Below are 14,134 nucleotides of genomic sequence, written 5' to 3' on the forward strand. Positions count from 1 at the left end.
GTCTATTCACGGTCACCCAAATCCCAACAATGCCCGATTACCACTGCCATTTCGAAACCGAAGGAACTTTCACTGAATGATCAGGCAACTTACGCCGTGGGTCAGACGGCTTCGCGGGAACTTAATATACCATCAAGTCGCTTCAAGAAGGAACTACAGCATTCGAACTATGGAAGCAATACCTTTAGATTTTGGCGCGGGCCCCCTTGTTTGGATTGACTGTGAAATGACTGGACTCAATCCGCGCACTGACAAACTGCTAGAAATTGCCGTACGTTTTTGCGTGTTTGTTCTCTCAACAGATCCAACAATTTTGCGTGACAGGTTCAAATCACCAATGGAAATCTAGAACTTGTAGATGAAGGCATTGAATACGTCATTCATACCGAGAAACAAGTCCTAGATGGGTAAGCAAACTAGTGTTTGGCCATCTAACCCGATGCATAACAAGCGAGAATATAGTATGGATACGTGGTGTACGAACCAGCACGGAAAAGTATGTGTAATGTCTGCATATGCTCCACTCTGCTCCGCTGATTACTCAATTGACAGTCCGGGCTCACGCAAGCATGCCTTGACTCACCAAACTCGCGCGAATATGTCGCCGGCGAAGTGTTAAAATATATCAAAAAGTGGATTCCGAAGCAGAGGACAGGTGTCCTCGCTGGAAACTCTGTCCATGCGGATAGATCATTCTTAGTAGAAGAAATGCCAGAAGTCACAGACTGGCTGCATTATCGGTGAGGTTGCGTTACCCATTGTCAAATATCTTAACCACTTATCAAGTCTAATCCAGCATCGTCGGTGAGCACACCCACCGTCAGTCATGCTCCACACGCATAATAATGTATCCACCAAGATGTATCTTCCATTAAAGTACGCCTTCCCCATCTTCCTGCTCCATATTTCGCCATTGTCTATAACTCTGAATACCAGGAACTATGCCGAAGGTGGTATCCTACACTCAAATTCCCTAGTCAACAAGAATCCTCGCATCGGTATTCGCCGTAGTCGTCTCGCTGCCTGCTATCGAACTGAATCTTCTCGCAGAGCTCTGGACGATATCCGTGGATCGATCAGAGGTGAGCGCCGCAAGTTCAATCTACTAGACCTGCATCGTAACTGATTACATAAAATCACAGAACTCAAGTGGTACCGCGAAAATATCTTCGTAACTCCTGGTCAGGCACCAAAGACTTAGGCATGCTCGTTCAACATAGCGCAATGGCTGACATCCGCGCATACGCTAAAGTTGCAGTTTAGCCTTGCTGTCATTACCAATCTGCATATATCCTTCGGCTGTGATGCATCTGCAGCAGTGTTCCGTCAATTGTGTCAACGATAGACTAATGGATGCGTTTTGCAGTTAGAAATTGAGATCGGCCTTGCGAGTAGGTTATTCGAACACCGTCCAGGAGCGTGCAGCAAATGTTTACAGATGCAATGTCCATTGTGATGATGGTTAAGACCATGACGAAATCGGCAATGTACGAGTGCATGATGGATAGGTATGAAATGAGATGCAGTAAACTATTACTTTAGAAGTGTATCAGACAGCATGTACCAGTGCAGAGAAATACATGAAGAGCAGATGCGATGAGCATGAATAACGATACAAACGGTAAGTGACGGTCATGAATTCGAGAGACGATACGATTGTATTAATTGAGAACTTGCAGCTTCATCCACTCCTTGTCGTTCGCATTGAAATCCACCCCTTTGCGTCTCCACCACTCGCGCGCTGCTTCGCCACCGCCGATAGCATCCTCTAGAGCCTCCTCGATGTCGCACATCCGATACTGGATGGGGAGCCCACTCTTGTCCCACCACTCCAGTACGTCTGGACGGTTATGCCGCGTTGCGCCCGTGAGCGCGTCTGGATCGAATATTAGCTGCAGCCCGCTGTTCAGCCACCACTGCAGCACGTCTACTTTGCCATGACAGCTCGCGTGATATAGCGCCTGCCTGTCGTACTTGAAGTCTAGCGCAGATCGCGCCCACCACTCTAGCGCTTCCACATGCCCTGCCGTGCTCGCCATGTCCATGACACGTCCAATCTTCAGCGGCAGCCCACGCGCGGTGAATTGCTGTTTCCACCAATTCAACACAAGGATTTGATTTTTGGCGCTGGCAGACTCTAGTGCTGTCTCGGTGAATTCGAGTGGCAGGCCCGAAAACAACCACCAGTCGAGCGACGCTACCTGGCCATTCCGAGACGCACCGTCAATGGCTTCGGCCACGGAGCTTTGTTTGGGGGGTGGTAGGATTTCAGGGTGTTGCTCGCGGGTATGCTTCCACCATAATAGGACAGCAGTGCGTCCGTGGAGTGATGCGGTGATAGGCAGCAGGTCATTCCTGTACATACGAAGAAACATCTGCCGGTGCTGCGTGAAGAAGTACTCCAGTACGTTCACGTAGCTGAAACGAGCAGCCAGCACTGCGCCAAGCCTTGTGGGAGGGTGGGCAATGGGATCCGTCGCTCGTACGAGAGGAAGGTAGCCTGTAAGAATTGCATGGTCGGACGGTGTTGCGCGATGCCACTCCAGAGGTTCTGGGAGAGAGGTCGGCACACCGACAGCCTTGGCCAGCTCCCAGTCCCCCACATGGTCCATGATCTCAGCTAGAATCTCCACAGGCAAGTCGAGGGCCATGACTGGGCGCTGGCGTTGTTTCGGCGGGTCCAACGGTGACGGACAGAGCGATGGACTTGCCACCCCATTGACCATAAGACCGTTCATGGCAGGGTAAAGATGATACGTGTGAAGATCGTACTGAGCCAGCCTTGAAGCCAACTCGTCATCCGTCCCTATGGTTGGCAAGGACCTGACTTTGAGGAACAAAACGAGTTGATCGTGCGTGAGTCGGCGGTAAGCGTCATAGACCTGATCTATGGTATCGTCTCGAGCCTAACGGGCTTATTAGGTGCTGTATTTCCGATGAAATAACCTGGCTTACTGTCATTGTCGTGAGTACAGGTGAAGGCGAGTGGCCGCCGGACAATATTACTGGCGCCAGGTGTAATGCGCACGGCGTCGCTTAACCCCGGTGGCGTACTTTATTTGTACCTATTGTCCAACAGCTTTGGATCTTAACAATGCCAAACACATTCCACGCAGGCGACGAATTATCACAATGAATTGGGATGGCAGAACTTGGCGTCCGATCGCATCGGCCCCCCCTTGTAACAAACTTGCAAGTGCATAACTTATAGTGATCACAGTTGTATTGGATCCTCCTGGGGTGACCTATGCTCAGAGATTCATGCAGTGAGTAATATGCAGACTACATCACACCGGGAAAGCAAGAAAGGGGGTGGGGGATGAAATGAGATTAGCTTGCACAGGCCTCTGGTATATATATGCACGAGAAGCGATATGACGACATGGAGGCGAGGACGATGTGACATGACCTGGCAAGTGTGACAATAAGGTCTGGCGCGTTGAGGAGGCAGCCGACATTCCTGTCAAGTATTTCTCGCTAAATCAAAAGCTAGAAATACCGCCGCAGGAAGCACCGAATGAAAGTGCATCTATTTCATCTTCGGTGCCATCACCAGGAGTGTCAAAGTCTGACATTCCAACTCTAGAAATGGTTTAACACCTCGGACAACCACGTCAAGGTGTCGGGATTGCTCGGTGCAAATTGATGAGATGAGATTCATGCTGATACCGGATGACACCCGGCGCATTCCTCTCACGTACAGAATCGGACTAGAACTGCATAGCGCAAAGTATATGCCGTGAGTATATTAACATAATAGAAAGACGCGATAGATAGGTAAAATGTGTAGTCGTGACAATAACTCCGTCGAGAGGACCTCAAATCATAGTTACTTCCTTGCCAATCTCTTTTTCGGCCGATTGTCTTCACCATCATCGTCGTCGTCACTGACCTCCTTTGCTCGCTTGCGAGCAATAGCCTTCTTGCTCGCAGGCGCTTTCTTTGCTGCGACTTGCTGCTTCCGCTTTTCCTCCTCTTCGTCGCTTTCTGCATCGTCTTCTGATGCGAAAGCATCTTCGCTCCGCTTCTTCTTCAGCGTAGGCTTGGGTTTTCGAGGGGCCTGTTTTTGGACCTTGGCCTTCGCGATGTCTTTATCATCATCGTCAGAGGACTCGAACGGATCGTCTTCCACTTTCTTTTTGAGCTTCGGCTTGGGTTTGGCATCCTGGCTCCTCTTCTCCACAGGGGCCGTCTCTGTGGCCGCAGCCTTGCTAGCATTCAAGTTTGCGAAGAACTCTTCCTTCAGTTTCTACACAAGGATGATGCTTAACTATATCACGATCGTTCGATGAGAGCACAAGGCACACCTTAATTTCTGCCTCTGGCAGCAGCGCTGTATTTTTCCAAACCTAGTCGTTTGCTTCACGGTCATGGTCACTGTATCAAGCTGTGGTTCGCCTTACCGTGGATGGGATGCCGCTTGCATGCTTGCTGTCAAGGCCTTGAAAGACGTGTCAGCATGTGGTTAATTTCTAACACGTAATGTACTTGCCTATCGCGGTGTAAAGGTCCGATTTCACACCCATGAGATTCATACCGTGTTTTTCCAATAGAATTCTCATAATCTTTGCGGGGAATTAAGCTCCGCCGAAGATGGAGGCGAGATAGTCACACGTACTTCGGTGACATCTGTCTTGTTGTAGACATCGGGGACGTACAGACACAGAACATGCGAGTGATTAGGCGTCTCATTTCGAGGACAAGTCGCAACCTTGGCCGAGTAGACGCTTGTCGAGGCTAACGGGCCCGAGATGAGGGACGCTACAACACGATGGCACGTCAGAGCACATAAGGAAGCAAATACCATTGGGATAATCACTGGCAATGGTGGTCCACACGAGATCCACCTTGTCCGTAGGAGCAAATATGAGCCTGTGAAACGTGTGTGAGATTGCCGGCACGGAACCTCGAATGATAATGATAAGGTACCATTTCCCTACGACGAATCCATGTCTGATGGAAATGTCCTTGAGCTTCTCCGTGGCTTCGCCTTGAACCTGCGTACATGAGTAATTGCCCGAACCATCGCAAGCCGTACTCACTGCTTCGCGCACTTCCTTTTTGCTCTTTGTGCCTTTCTTCTTGTTAGCGCGTACAGGAATTGACTCGTCGTTCTACAATGAGAGCGGGTTTGAGTGCCCGTCTCATGACAACACCCTTAGGAGTCACCTTGATGTCCTCGACGCGTTCAGTCACATCCTTCACTGCTCAAGCGGTAAGCACAAACAGAGAATAATAGGCTGTTAGACCTACAAAGTTTTGTGGCTTCCTCTACAGCGACTTCCCTTTTGGAATCTTCCATTGCCGGCGCAGACTTGTTCACCCACAGCCACTGTGAACGCGGCGGTATTAGCGGTTGGGGTTACGTCTTCCATCAAGCTGCGTCTCACGGGTTTGGTTCCATCATCCTGAACCATCGATGGCTTGTACTGGAGTGAGAATATTAGCTTGTTGTGGGAGCGTCATGATGGTGGGAGACGCGCTTTTGTGAGAAATGCATCAAGGGAAAGCTCGGAATCTAGTGACCATGCGTATGGATAATCAAGAGAGACATAGTCATCATTCAAGGTCATAAAGAACTCGATTGTGCAATGTTGTCAATCAATGAAAGTGAAAGTGTGAATCTGGATCAAGAACGTGGGTGGCAGTGGAGACAATACCCTCATATAACGCGTCGGTGGCACGCGTTGTTTGGTTCTGTTTACTTTGTGGACGCTCGCCTCTGCATGCATTGCGGACGTAGAAACAACAACCAATGTATCGCTTTGAAGGAGCTAAGAAAGTCCCGGACAAGAGTAATGTACGACAGGCTAGTAGATGCAGCCATGAGAAAGCGCAGACCATCCATACACACTCACTTACAGAGGCGCAGCGGCACCTTGATATTCTCATGCTCTCTCCAAGCGCACCTGAATGGAGTTGCGAGATGTACGTCTCACGCAGTCCTAATAACGACGATCACGACTGGCGATTGGGTACATGCGATGGCTCCGGTTGTGGGAGCATGTACAGAAGGAAGAGCACCCACGAACGTCACAGCTCTGGAAATTAATGTATGCAACACGCACGGGCAGCTGCGCAAAGCAGATCAGTGTGGGACATGTGACCGTTTTCATCAAGCAACGTAGCTTCCGGACTCAGAGGCACCGAGGTGTGCAGCTTCTCCCGCGCGACAGTCCCAGCAGAATTCCGGTTACCAAGGTCTGCGTGTAGACTGCAATCAAACGCCGATATGCACGGCTCTCGTGCATGAGAGAATTGTGGGGCGCATGTTTTCGATGGAGAGACGTACACAATTAACTCCACATGGACAAAGTGATATGGCTACAATAGAACGCAAAGAGACGACATACACGGCACTAGACGGATCATGCTGGGGCGCCCTGGTCAGGCAATCTCTCGATCGCATACCGCCGGCGGACAATGTACATGAGCGGCACTCCCGGTACTTGTCGAATGCGTCGACGCAGCTCGCGATCGCAAGTGGCGACGACATAGCACCGGTGGGAGGTTACCCGTTGGACGAGGCAGTCATCTGCGTATGTTCCGGTGTGCGTGCAGGATAAACGCTCAAAGCGTGGATCTCGAGCAACCCTGGTCAGAGCATCAGTGTCTTGCAACAAGAAGTAGTCGTACAAGCGCACCTTAGTGCTACACGATATCTCTGTCCAAGCTTCTCCAGTTCGGCCATAACGCAGTCCGTCACACATGGTATGCCTGTAAGTCGCATCGTGATGAGTATCACCATACGATGCACTTGTGTGCATTTCACGTACACTTGGCGTATAGGCAATCCATCATGCCACTGACGAGCTCCAGTTTGTTTTGCAGGCTGAAGTTGATGAAGTTGGTATCAATGAGAACACGGTATGGGGGAACAAGGGCATCGTTGTGTTGCAGGAAGAGCGAACTAGCAACTTGAGGTCTGTGGGACGAGGCGGTCAGAAAGCAGGAGAGTGCGCAATGCGCAATTACGTACACTCGGCGTACAAGCTTCTCCTTCGCTACTTCCTCTTTTTGCTTTTGTTTCGCCTGATTTTCTTTCCTGCACAGGTGTAAGCCTGCTTCCTTCCTAGTTAAGGCGAAACCAGACGTACAGGCGGATATCATTGGGATTCAGCATCCGTTTGACCGCAGCAAATTTGCGAGTTTTTTTGGCTTTCCCCTGATGAGTACTAAGCATTGTTACGTGTGCTGTAATGCAGTGGGTTGACATACCATGTTGTCGACTGTACGAATAGGGTGTATGAGAGGTGAGGAAGCCAATAGGAGCTTAAGCGCGCATGATCGCCGGGTAAAATGTCGTGAGATACTCGGCTCAAAGTAGTAACTGGGTTGCAATTCACGATTCCATTCCTGTACACACTACCTCCTGCGCACATCGTCGCACTACTTCTTCTTGGTATATGGCTTCTGGCTTATTAGGTTTATAGCTATGAGCTACTAGACCCCCGACTCAAAGTGTACAATATCACCGACCCAAGTCGCATCGGCGGAGCTGCAGGCCTCCGGTTATGACTCATCTCTACTTGGAACCGAAACAGCGCGCATTCTTCGTATCTCTTCCTAGCTTTCGAGATATGTGGTCTCCTGAGCGGAAATGAAAGCTGTGTCTCCCTACTGCAGGAATAGTGGACTCAGGCTTGGGAAAACCGCGAGTTCGCCGTTGCACTGCGTATCGAGAGATCCTTGTTTCAGTGAACTTCAAATTCGACTGTTGGGCAAACGCAAACGCCACAGCTATCGCGAGTCCGTTTCAGTAAACCGGTTTACCCTCTTCCAAACGCACCAGGGGTTATTCACGCAGCTTGGAGACGCCGCTGCACAGGGCTAGTGCGTCGGGGAATGCGTACGGTGCTCTACCGTCTACGACAGCTGTACCGCTATGGATCAATCACCCAACTCCATGGGTCTCGAGAAGATTTCAATGTCCATGTTTGACATTGCTGACGGGTGTGTGCCAACGTATTTCACGCAGTGAGTACGAGTGTGGACTGTAGTCTGCGCCTTCTCAGATTCACCGCGTATCTAAAGCTGTTCAGGGCTATTGTAACGCACTTGCGAAAGTGACTATTGGCGTTTTGCAGCACTTGCCCGTCTCATGATGCATAGATATGGAAGTGCCTTATTGCGTCCATCGTTTCAATCCTACAATATCGTATTGTACGTCTCAATCATAGCTGAGGTGGCCGTGGAGCTTTTCCTACGGTGTCCGGGCAATACCTCTTCGGCAGGCCCTCTCGCAATCACTGTCGGCGAGCTCGCTATATCGTACGTATGTTAGATCGTTTCACATACATATGACCATCTCCGTCCCCTGGGAACACATTCAGCCAACCGCCAGCGACATCATGCCCTCTCGGCAGACAATTACAATTCAGCGGACATCTACCGCACCCCTGGAAAGTTTGCGCTGGACCGACCTTAGCGTGTGTGCATAATCTAGCCCGACTTCGTCCGGTGCGTAGCGGACAGCCGGGCTTCGCGATCTACAGTACCGTACGCAGCACCCTTCGAAGCATCCGGCCGGATCTTGGTGCACGCGGGAGATGCGATAGAACGCTGCCGGATATCCCTGAGGAAAACGGCCTGTGACCATCGCGCCGTCCAGTAAGATTAGGTTTTCGCTATTGGCTGACCTCATGTGAGAAGGTATATCCATGTCTCCTGCACGGCGCGATGGATCATGCTCAGCGTGGTACACAGGTCAGGTCATGATGCGGTGGCGCCGTCGTTGTATTCATCGCACGAGGGGCCAGAACGGTATGCAGACCGCCCGTGCCCCTAGTACAAGGCGGACACGATTGGTCACGGTCTCATTAAACACGTTGACACGATGCCTGGGAATGTAAGAGGTCCAAGGGGGATCAACGTTCTCATAGAAGTCGAGTGCAGCATCGAGATCAGAATCACACTTGATAATCTACTGGGTCAGAGATAGGACGTCACTACGAACCTGTCCCATGTCACACAGGATTCTTGGGCTGTCCTATGGCGGCACTGGGAGCACCGATCACACACAAACGTCCTGTTCTCGTACTCCTGAGAGATCTAAGAGCACTGCAGGTGTATACAATTACCAGAAGCGACCTTACAAGTCCACGGGCGCGAGACACAAGACGTAATCGAGTGTACCCCTCCATTATCCCGCCGTGATCATAAAACGAGGGCGGCAACAACTCGGCTCCTATACACAAGGACTAGAGGGGCCGTCGCGGTTTGGCAAGTTGCTCCGATCAGGAGCATAGCAATTGCTGGACTTGCAGATTCATGACTCAACTGTTACTATAACATGCCCAGCCACAGATAGATCGCAGTTTGGGGGGGGGGGAGGGAGATCTTCGCGTGGACAGCAGTATGATGCAAGTATAACGCCACCTCCTCGACAGGCGTTACATGCCGCCCGCATTGTTGCGCCGCCCAGTTGCCACAAGGATCAGTATGAGCACTGCCATTATACGTGGCAGAAGTCGCATCGAACAGGCATCTACGATAGCGCGAGAGTTCTCTCAGGGGCCAGCTGGCGAACTCCGGGAAGCGCTGTCGTCACCGTGCGGAGATTCCTCCGCTAAGATATCGAGCCCAAGCCTAGATTGCAGAAGGAGGTTAGGACGCAGTGACACGCGCCACAAATGGGGCAACCCGTCTGGTTGGTTCCTCGGCCGGATCTAGCAGGACGGGGCCTGCACGGGAGCGCGGCTATGCGATCATAACAGCCTGCCAGAGTGACAGGTTTCTTGGGACGAGGTCAATGGCATATCGTAACACGTCCGTTACTGTCCCTCATCGTATAAAGTCTGCAGTCTCGCTCATACCTTCTCCTTCTCCACAGACACCCCTGACCCGCATTTGATCACAACCCCTGACTCCTTCGCCCACCCACGTATTACTATGCCCATCCCCACCAACGGCCATTCCCACTCTTCTTCTTACTCGAAGCTTCACAGTAATGGGGCGGCAGCGAACGGCCATCCGAAAACGTCGAGCCTATTGAGCCAATTCATAGAGGCCTCCAGGCAGCTCGAAGCATACAAGTCTGTGCACTACGACCCTTTCATGTAGTGCTGTGGCTGACTCAGGGTCTACGGACAGGAATGGGACACCAGTGCTCGTAGATGGCAAGACGCTCTCTATACCTGCTGTCACGGCGGCTGCGAGGTATCAAGCGAGCGTGACGCTGGACGAAGCGCCCGCAATCAAAGATCAAGTTGCACGAAGCCGGGCGGTCATCGTCGACAAAGTCAGCTCAGAAACCAGTGTATATGGCGTCAGCACTGGTTTCGGCGGCAGTGGTATGTCAATCCACGCTTGGTACGAATCATAACTCACGGCTCTTATCATAGCTGATACACGCACGAATGACCCCATCATGCTGGGCCATGCACTGCTTCAGCACCAGCACACCGGTGTACTGCCGTCCGCGATGGACGTTGCACCTGGTGCGCTGCCTCTCCTAGACCCTTTGGCGTCGACAAGCATGCCGGAGTCATGGGTTCGAGGTGCAATCCTGATCCGGATGAATTCTCTGATCCGCGGTCACTCGGGCGTCCGGTGGGAATTGATCGAGAAGATGGGTGCTCTGCTTCGTGAAAACGTCACGCCATTAGTGCCTCTGCGAGGCAGTATCTCAGCATCTGGCGGTGAGTGTTTGTTCGATAGATACGGTTACACGGCGAAGCGGTCAGAATTAGCTGTTGCGCGTCATCGCAACGCGAATGAAATCGTCTCCATCAGTATAAACGGGCGCTGACTACAATTTTGAATCGCAGATCTCTCACCTCTGTCGTACATCGCGGGTACATTGACGGGCAACCCCTCTATCCGTGCCTTCGTTGGACCCTCGAAGTTTGGGCCTCGACAGATCGTTCCATCTAACCAGGCGCTTTCTGCTCATGGCATTGAGCCAATCCCTCTTGCGTCGAAAGAGCACCTGGGTATTTTGAACGGTACTGCGTTCTCCGCCTCGGTGGCAGCGCTTGCCCTCCACGATGCCGTCCACCTCGCGATGCTCGCACAGGTATGCACGGCTATGGGCACGGAGGCGCTCTTGGGCATGCAGGGCTCGTTCGACCCCTTCATCCACGACACGGCTCGCCCGCATCCCGGCCAGGTCGAGGCCGCGGCGACGATCCGTGGCCTGCTCTCTGGCACGCAACTCGCCGTTGCGAAGGAAGAGGAACGCAGCATCAAGGAAGATGACGGCGAGCTGCGCCAGGACCGCTACCCCCTCCGCACGTCGGCCCAGTTCCTGGGTCCGCAAATCGAGGATATCTTGTCAGCGCTCGACACTGTCACGCTTGAGTGCAACACCAGTACGTATATCATCAACAGCCGTTTCGCCGTACTGATCGACATCTCCAATTTTAGCCACGGATAACCCGCTCATCGACGCGGAGACCGGCACTGTGCACCACGGCGGCAACTTCCAGGCAATGGCCGTGACGAACGCCATGGAGAAGACGCGCCTCGCGCTTCACCATATCGGCAAGCTCTTGTTCGCGCAGTGCACCGAGATCATCAACCCCGCCATGAACCGCGGACTGCCGCCGAGCTTGGCCGCCACCGACCCCTCGCTGAACTACCACGCGAAGGGCATCGATATCCACGTTGCGGCGTACGTCGGCGAGCTCGGGTACTTGGCGAACCCCGTCTCGACCCACGTCCAGTCCGCCGAGATGCACAACCAGGCCGTGAAGTGAGTGGCACGCCGCAACGCACCCCCAACGGTGCCACGGTCTGACCGCTCCCCCGTATAGCTCCCTGGCCCTTGTCAGCGGCCGCGCGACGATCAACTCGCTGGAGGTGCTGTCGCTGCTGACCTCCAGCTACCTGTACGTGCTCTGCCAGGCGCTCGACCTCCGCGCCATGCAGCTCGAGCTGCAGGAGGGCATGAAGGCCGTCCTGGCCGAGCAGTTCGCCGCGCACTTCGGCGCGTCGCTGTCCGCGGCGGACCGCGCGCGGCTGCACCACACCGCCTGGGACGCGATGGCCCACGCGCTCGACAGCACGAGCACGATGGACGCCATCCCGCGCATGCACAAGGTCGCGTCCGCCGCGACGACGCACATCGTCGACTTCTGCATCTCCAGCGGCGCGGCTGGCGCGCTCGGCGTGCTGAGCGCGTTCCGCGACGCCGTGGCGCAGCAGAGCGCGGACCTGCTGATCGCGCTGCGCCGTGCATACCTCACGGGCGAGCGCGGTGCCGCGCCCGCGAGCGCATTGCTCGGCAAGACGCGTGCCGTGTACGAGTTTGTGCGGGTGACGCTTGGGGTGCGCATGCACGGCCTGGAGAACCTCGAGGATTTCGCGAAAGGGCCTGGCGTCACGGATGCCACGCTGGGGCAGAACATCTCTCTCATTCACGAGGTACGTACACATTCAGTATCATGAGATACAATGGAGCTCATCACCCCCTCAGGCCATCCGCGACGGGAAGATGCAAGATATTGTTATTGGTCTGTTTGCTTAGACGTCAGTTCTGCGGCGGCGGGGTTCGTGCACGTTTGTGGACATTTTTGCCATAGAATGCCTATGTTTTGCCATCTTGTCTATTTGTTTCGCCGAAATCATTGTATCATAGATAGCTGCGGGATAGTATTGTCATTGATCTTGCTTTGTAAACGGGGATAGCACTAGATTTATGCATGATGTGGTGGATCAAGCTTATTGGCAAGCTGCCGGAACTTCTAGTTCATGATCGAGCTTGCACGGGAGATTTGATGTGATTAGATCATCATCGTATGTACCCCGAAGGTGACCACCACGACCCCGTCTCCGTTGTCGCACGTTCCGCCCGCGTTCATTGTCCTCCTGGCAAATTATGTAAAACGAGTCAATGTCATCTTTGAATTACATTGTCGGATGCAAGCACACGAACGGCACAGTCATCTGATACATCATCTGTTGGAACTTGAGATTGTGGCGAGCGCATGCCACCGTATTTGGCATTGTTTGTAGTACCTCGCAGACTTTGCGCGAGCCGTCCTGTAAGTTCCTTACGCGTTTGACAGAGCTCAGACAAACGCGATATATCTTTGTTGATCGTTCTCGCTGCGGGTCTCGGACGAACTTAAACATCATCAGGTTCGCGCTGAGCTCGGGTTTCTCTCAGACCGCGGCAGTGGCATGAGTCACTTACTTGCATGACCCAATAGGCGCAACGTCATTGGCCACGAAGGCCTCGGGGAGCGCCCACTCCCTTCAAATTCAAGGCGTCCACTTGACTTCCTCTCGAACCTCGCCGTTTCGGCGTATTCAGTCCGCGTAACCGCGGCTGACAGACACGTATCCCGTATTCTGTCATTCTGATACCCTGTCATAGCGAACATCGAGGCGCTCTCACGGAGCACAGCCAGTCAACTTGAACTCCGTGTGTGCTTCCCGAATGGAATGGGCTGCGAGCAGAGAACCAGAGAACAGGGTGGTATGATGCTCACAACACCGGGCGCTCCGATTGTGATTTAGATTGAGTTGGTCATCACTGCGTGTACCCCACATTGATACACCATTCATCACCCGATCACACCTTGCCGATGTACGGCCCTACGGCGAGAGGTCATTGTGACCGTAGGAAGTTGTGGGAAGCGTCGCCTCACGCAGCATTAGTTGCCACATCCCCTGGGTGCCTTCGTGGCACAAGGTGTTAACCTGACCAGACCTGTGTGTGACCCGTGAGCCGGGATATCCAAGCCGTTGGCTTGATACCCGTGCACGATGAAGCCTGGCATCAGCCCATTGTCATTGTTATAGATCATTGGCAAGCGATGCACATCGTCTTTCATCTTTTATACCGTGCGGACTGCAGTGGAACTGGTGCGGAGACTGCGTCCTGTCTGCTTGATCCCCAAATGATTCTAATGCACTGCGTGGACTTGATTCCCCCGTCCAGCACATATCCATCGTTGATTGACTGCCACCGGGCATGGTCCACGAAAATATATAAAGGTCCCCGTTTCCATGCCTCTCTCTCCCTCACCCCCCGAGCCATGCCGGCATATGCTCCTTTCCTTCCTTTGGAGAACGCTTGTCTTCTGGGGGTGCCGGACACCGTGACCTTGACGAATCCCTGCGCGTGCGAATGGCCTTGTCGGGAAAGTATGACGCAAGGAGGAGAAGCGTGGTGAGTGTCCTGCAG

At 52.9% G+C, this 14,134-nt stretch overlaps 5 protein-coding genes across 5 annotated transcripts; 2 read left to right on the plus strand and 3 right to left on the minus strand.

Annotated features, from left to right (window-relative positions):
• Window positions 1–169: 169 nt before the first annotated feature.
• POSPLADRAFT_1144694 (hypothetical protein) lies at window positions 170–1,201 on the plus strand (the record flags this gene model as incomplete). The annotated part of the gene is made up of 9 exons (XM_024485725.1): window positions 170–271; window positions 325–407; window positions 463–496; window positions 553–740; window positions 797–804; window positions 860–876; window positions 937–998; window positions 1,051–1,082; window positions 1,143–1,201. The coding sequence occupies 9 exons, from the start codon at window positions 170–172 to the stop codon at window positions 1,199–1,201; spliced, it is 585 nt and encodes a 194-aa protein (XP_024338422.1).
• A 305-nt stretch (window positions 1,202–1,506) lies between these two features.
• POSPLADRAFT_1181682 (hypothetical protein) lies at window positions 1,507–2,966 on the minus strand. Its single transcript, XM_024488859.1, has 2 exons — window positions 2,956–2,966; window positions 1,507–2,906 (listed from the first exon to the last, which is right to left on the minus strand). The coding sequence occupies exons 1-2, from the start codon at window positions 2,959–2,961 to the stop codon at window positions 1,662–1,664; spliced, it is 1,251 nt and encodes a 416-aa protein (XP_024338423.1). The 5' UTR covers window positions 2,962–2,966; the 3' UTR covers window positions 1,507–1,661.
• Window positions 2,967–3,717: 751 nt separating this feature from the next.
• On the minus strand, window positions 3,718–5,625 carry POSPLADRAFT_1040130 (hypothetical protein). The gene is made up of 12 exons (XM_024477683.1): window positions 5,484–5,625; window positions 5,391–5,429; window positions 5,254–5,332; window positions 5,170–5,204; window positions 5,043–5,114; window positions 4,930–4,997; window positions 4,820–4,872; window positions 4,619–4,761; window positions 4,493–4,565; window positions 4,404–4,441; window positions 4,308–4,349; window positions 3,718–4,249 (listed from the first exon to the last, which is right to left on the minus strand). Exons 1-12 carry the CDS (start codon window positions 5,571–5,573, stop codon window positions 3,830–3,832), a joined length of 1,152 nt encoding a protein of 383 aa, XP_024338424.1. The 5' UTR covers window positions 5,574–5,625; the 3' UTR covers window positions 3,718–3,829.
• A 609-nt stretch (window positions 5,626–6,234) lies between these two features.
• On the minus strand, window positions 6,235–7,230 carry POSPLADRAFT_1170233 (hypothetical protein). Its single transcript, XM_024488091.1, has 6 exons — window positions 7,219–7,230; window positions 7,098–7,165; window positions 6,980–7,045; window positions 6,777–6,925; window positions 6,645–6,717; window positions 6,235–6,594 (listed from the first exon to the last, which is right to left on the minus strand). Exons 1-6 carry the CDS (start codon window positions 7,219–7,221, stop codon window positions 6,369–6,371), a joined length of 585 nt encoding a protein of 194 aa, XP_024338425.1. The 5' UTR covers window positions 7,222–7,230; the 3' UTR covers window positions 6,235–6,368.
• A 2,661-nt stretch (window positions 7,231–9,891) lies between these two features.
• Window positions 9,892–12,469, plus strand: POSPLADRAFT_1057403 (hypothetical protein; the record flags this gene model as incomplete). Its single annotated transcript, XM_024480919.1, has 7 exons — window positions 9,892–10,034; window positions 10,093–10,292; window positions 10,344–10,640; window positions 10,770–11,312; window positions 11,368–11,695; window positions 11,757–12,366; window positions 12,419–12,469. 7 exons carry the CDS (start codon window positions 9,892–9,894, stop codon window positions 12,467–12,469), a joined length of 2,172 nt encoding a protein of 723 aa, XP_024338426.1.
• Window positions 12,470–14,134: the final 1,665 nt, after the last annotated feature.

The sequence above is a fragment of the Postia placenta genome (genome assembly GCF_002117355.1).
Source record: "Postia placenta MAD-698-R-SB12 unplaced genomic scaffold POSPLAscaffold_8, whole genome shotgun sequence".
Lineage (NCBI taxonomy): Eukaryota > Fungi > Basidiomycota > Agaricomycetes > Polyporales > Adustoporiaceae > Rhodonia > Rhodonia placenta.

Coding starts and splice junctions, on each gene's coding strand:
- POSPLADRAFT_1040130 (XM_024477683.1), bottom strand. CDS start 5,573: ATGACCTTGAATGATGACTATGTCTCTCTTGATTATCCATACGCATGG. Junction 5,205..5,253: donor AGAGGAAGCCACAAAACTTT/GTAGGTCTAACA, acceptor CCGCTTGAGCAG/TGAAGGATGTGACTGAACGC. Junction 4,250..4,307: donor TGCCAGAGGCAGAAATTAAG/GTGTGCCTTGTG, acceptor ATCCTTGTGTAG/AAACTGAAGGAAGAGTTCTT.
- POSPLADRAFT_1170233 (XM_024488091.1), bottom strand. Junction 7,046..7,097: donor AATCCCAATGATATCCGCCT/GTACGTCTGGTT, acceptor ACACCTGTGCAG/GAAAGAAAATCAGGCGAAAC. Junction 6,926..6,979: donor GAGAAGCTTGTACGCCGAGT/GTACGTAATTGC, acceptor CTCGTCCCACAG/ACCTCAAGTTGCTAGTTCGC.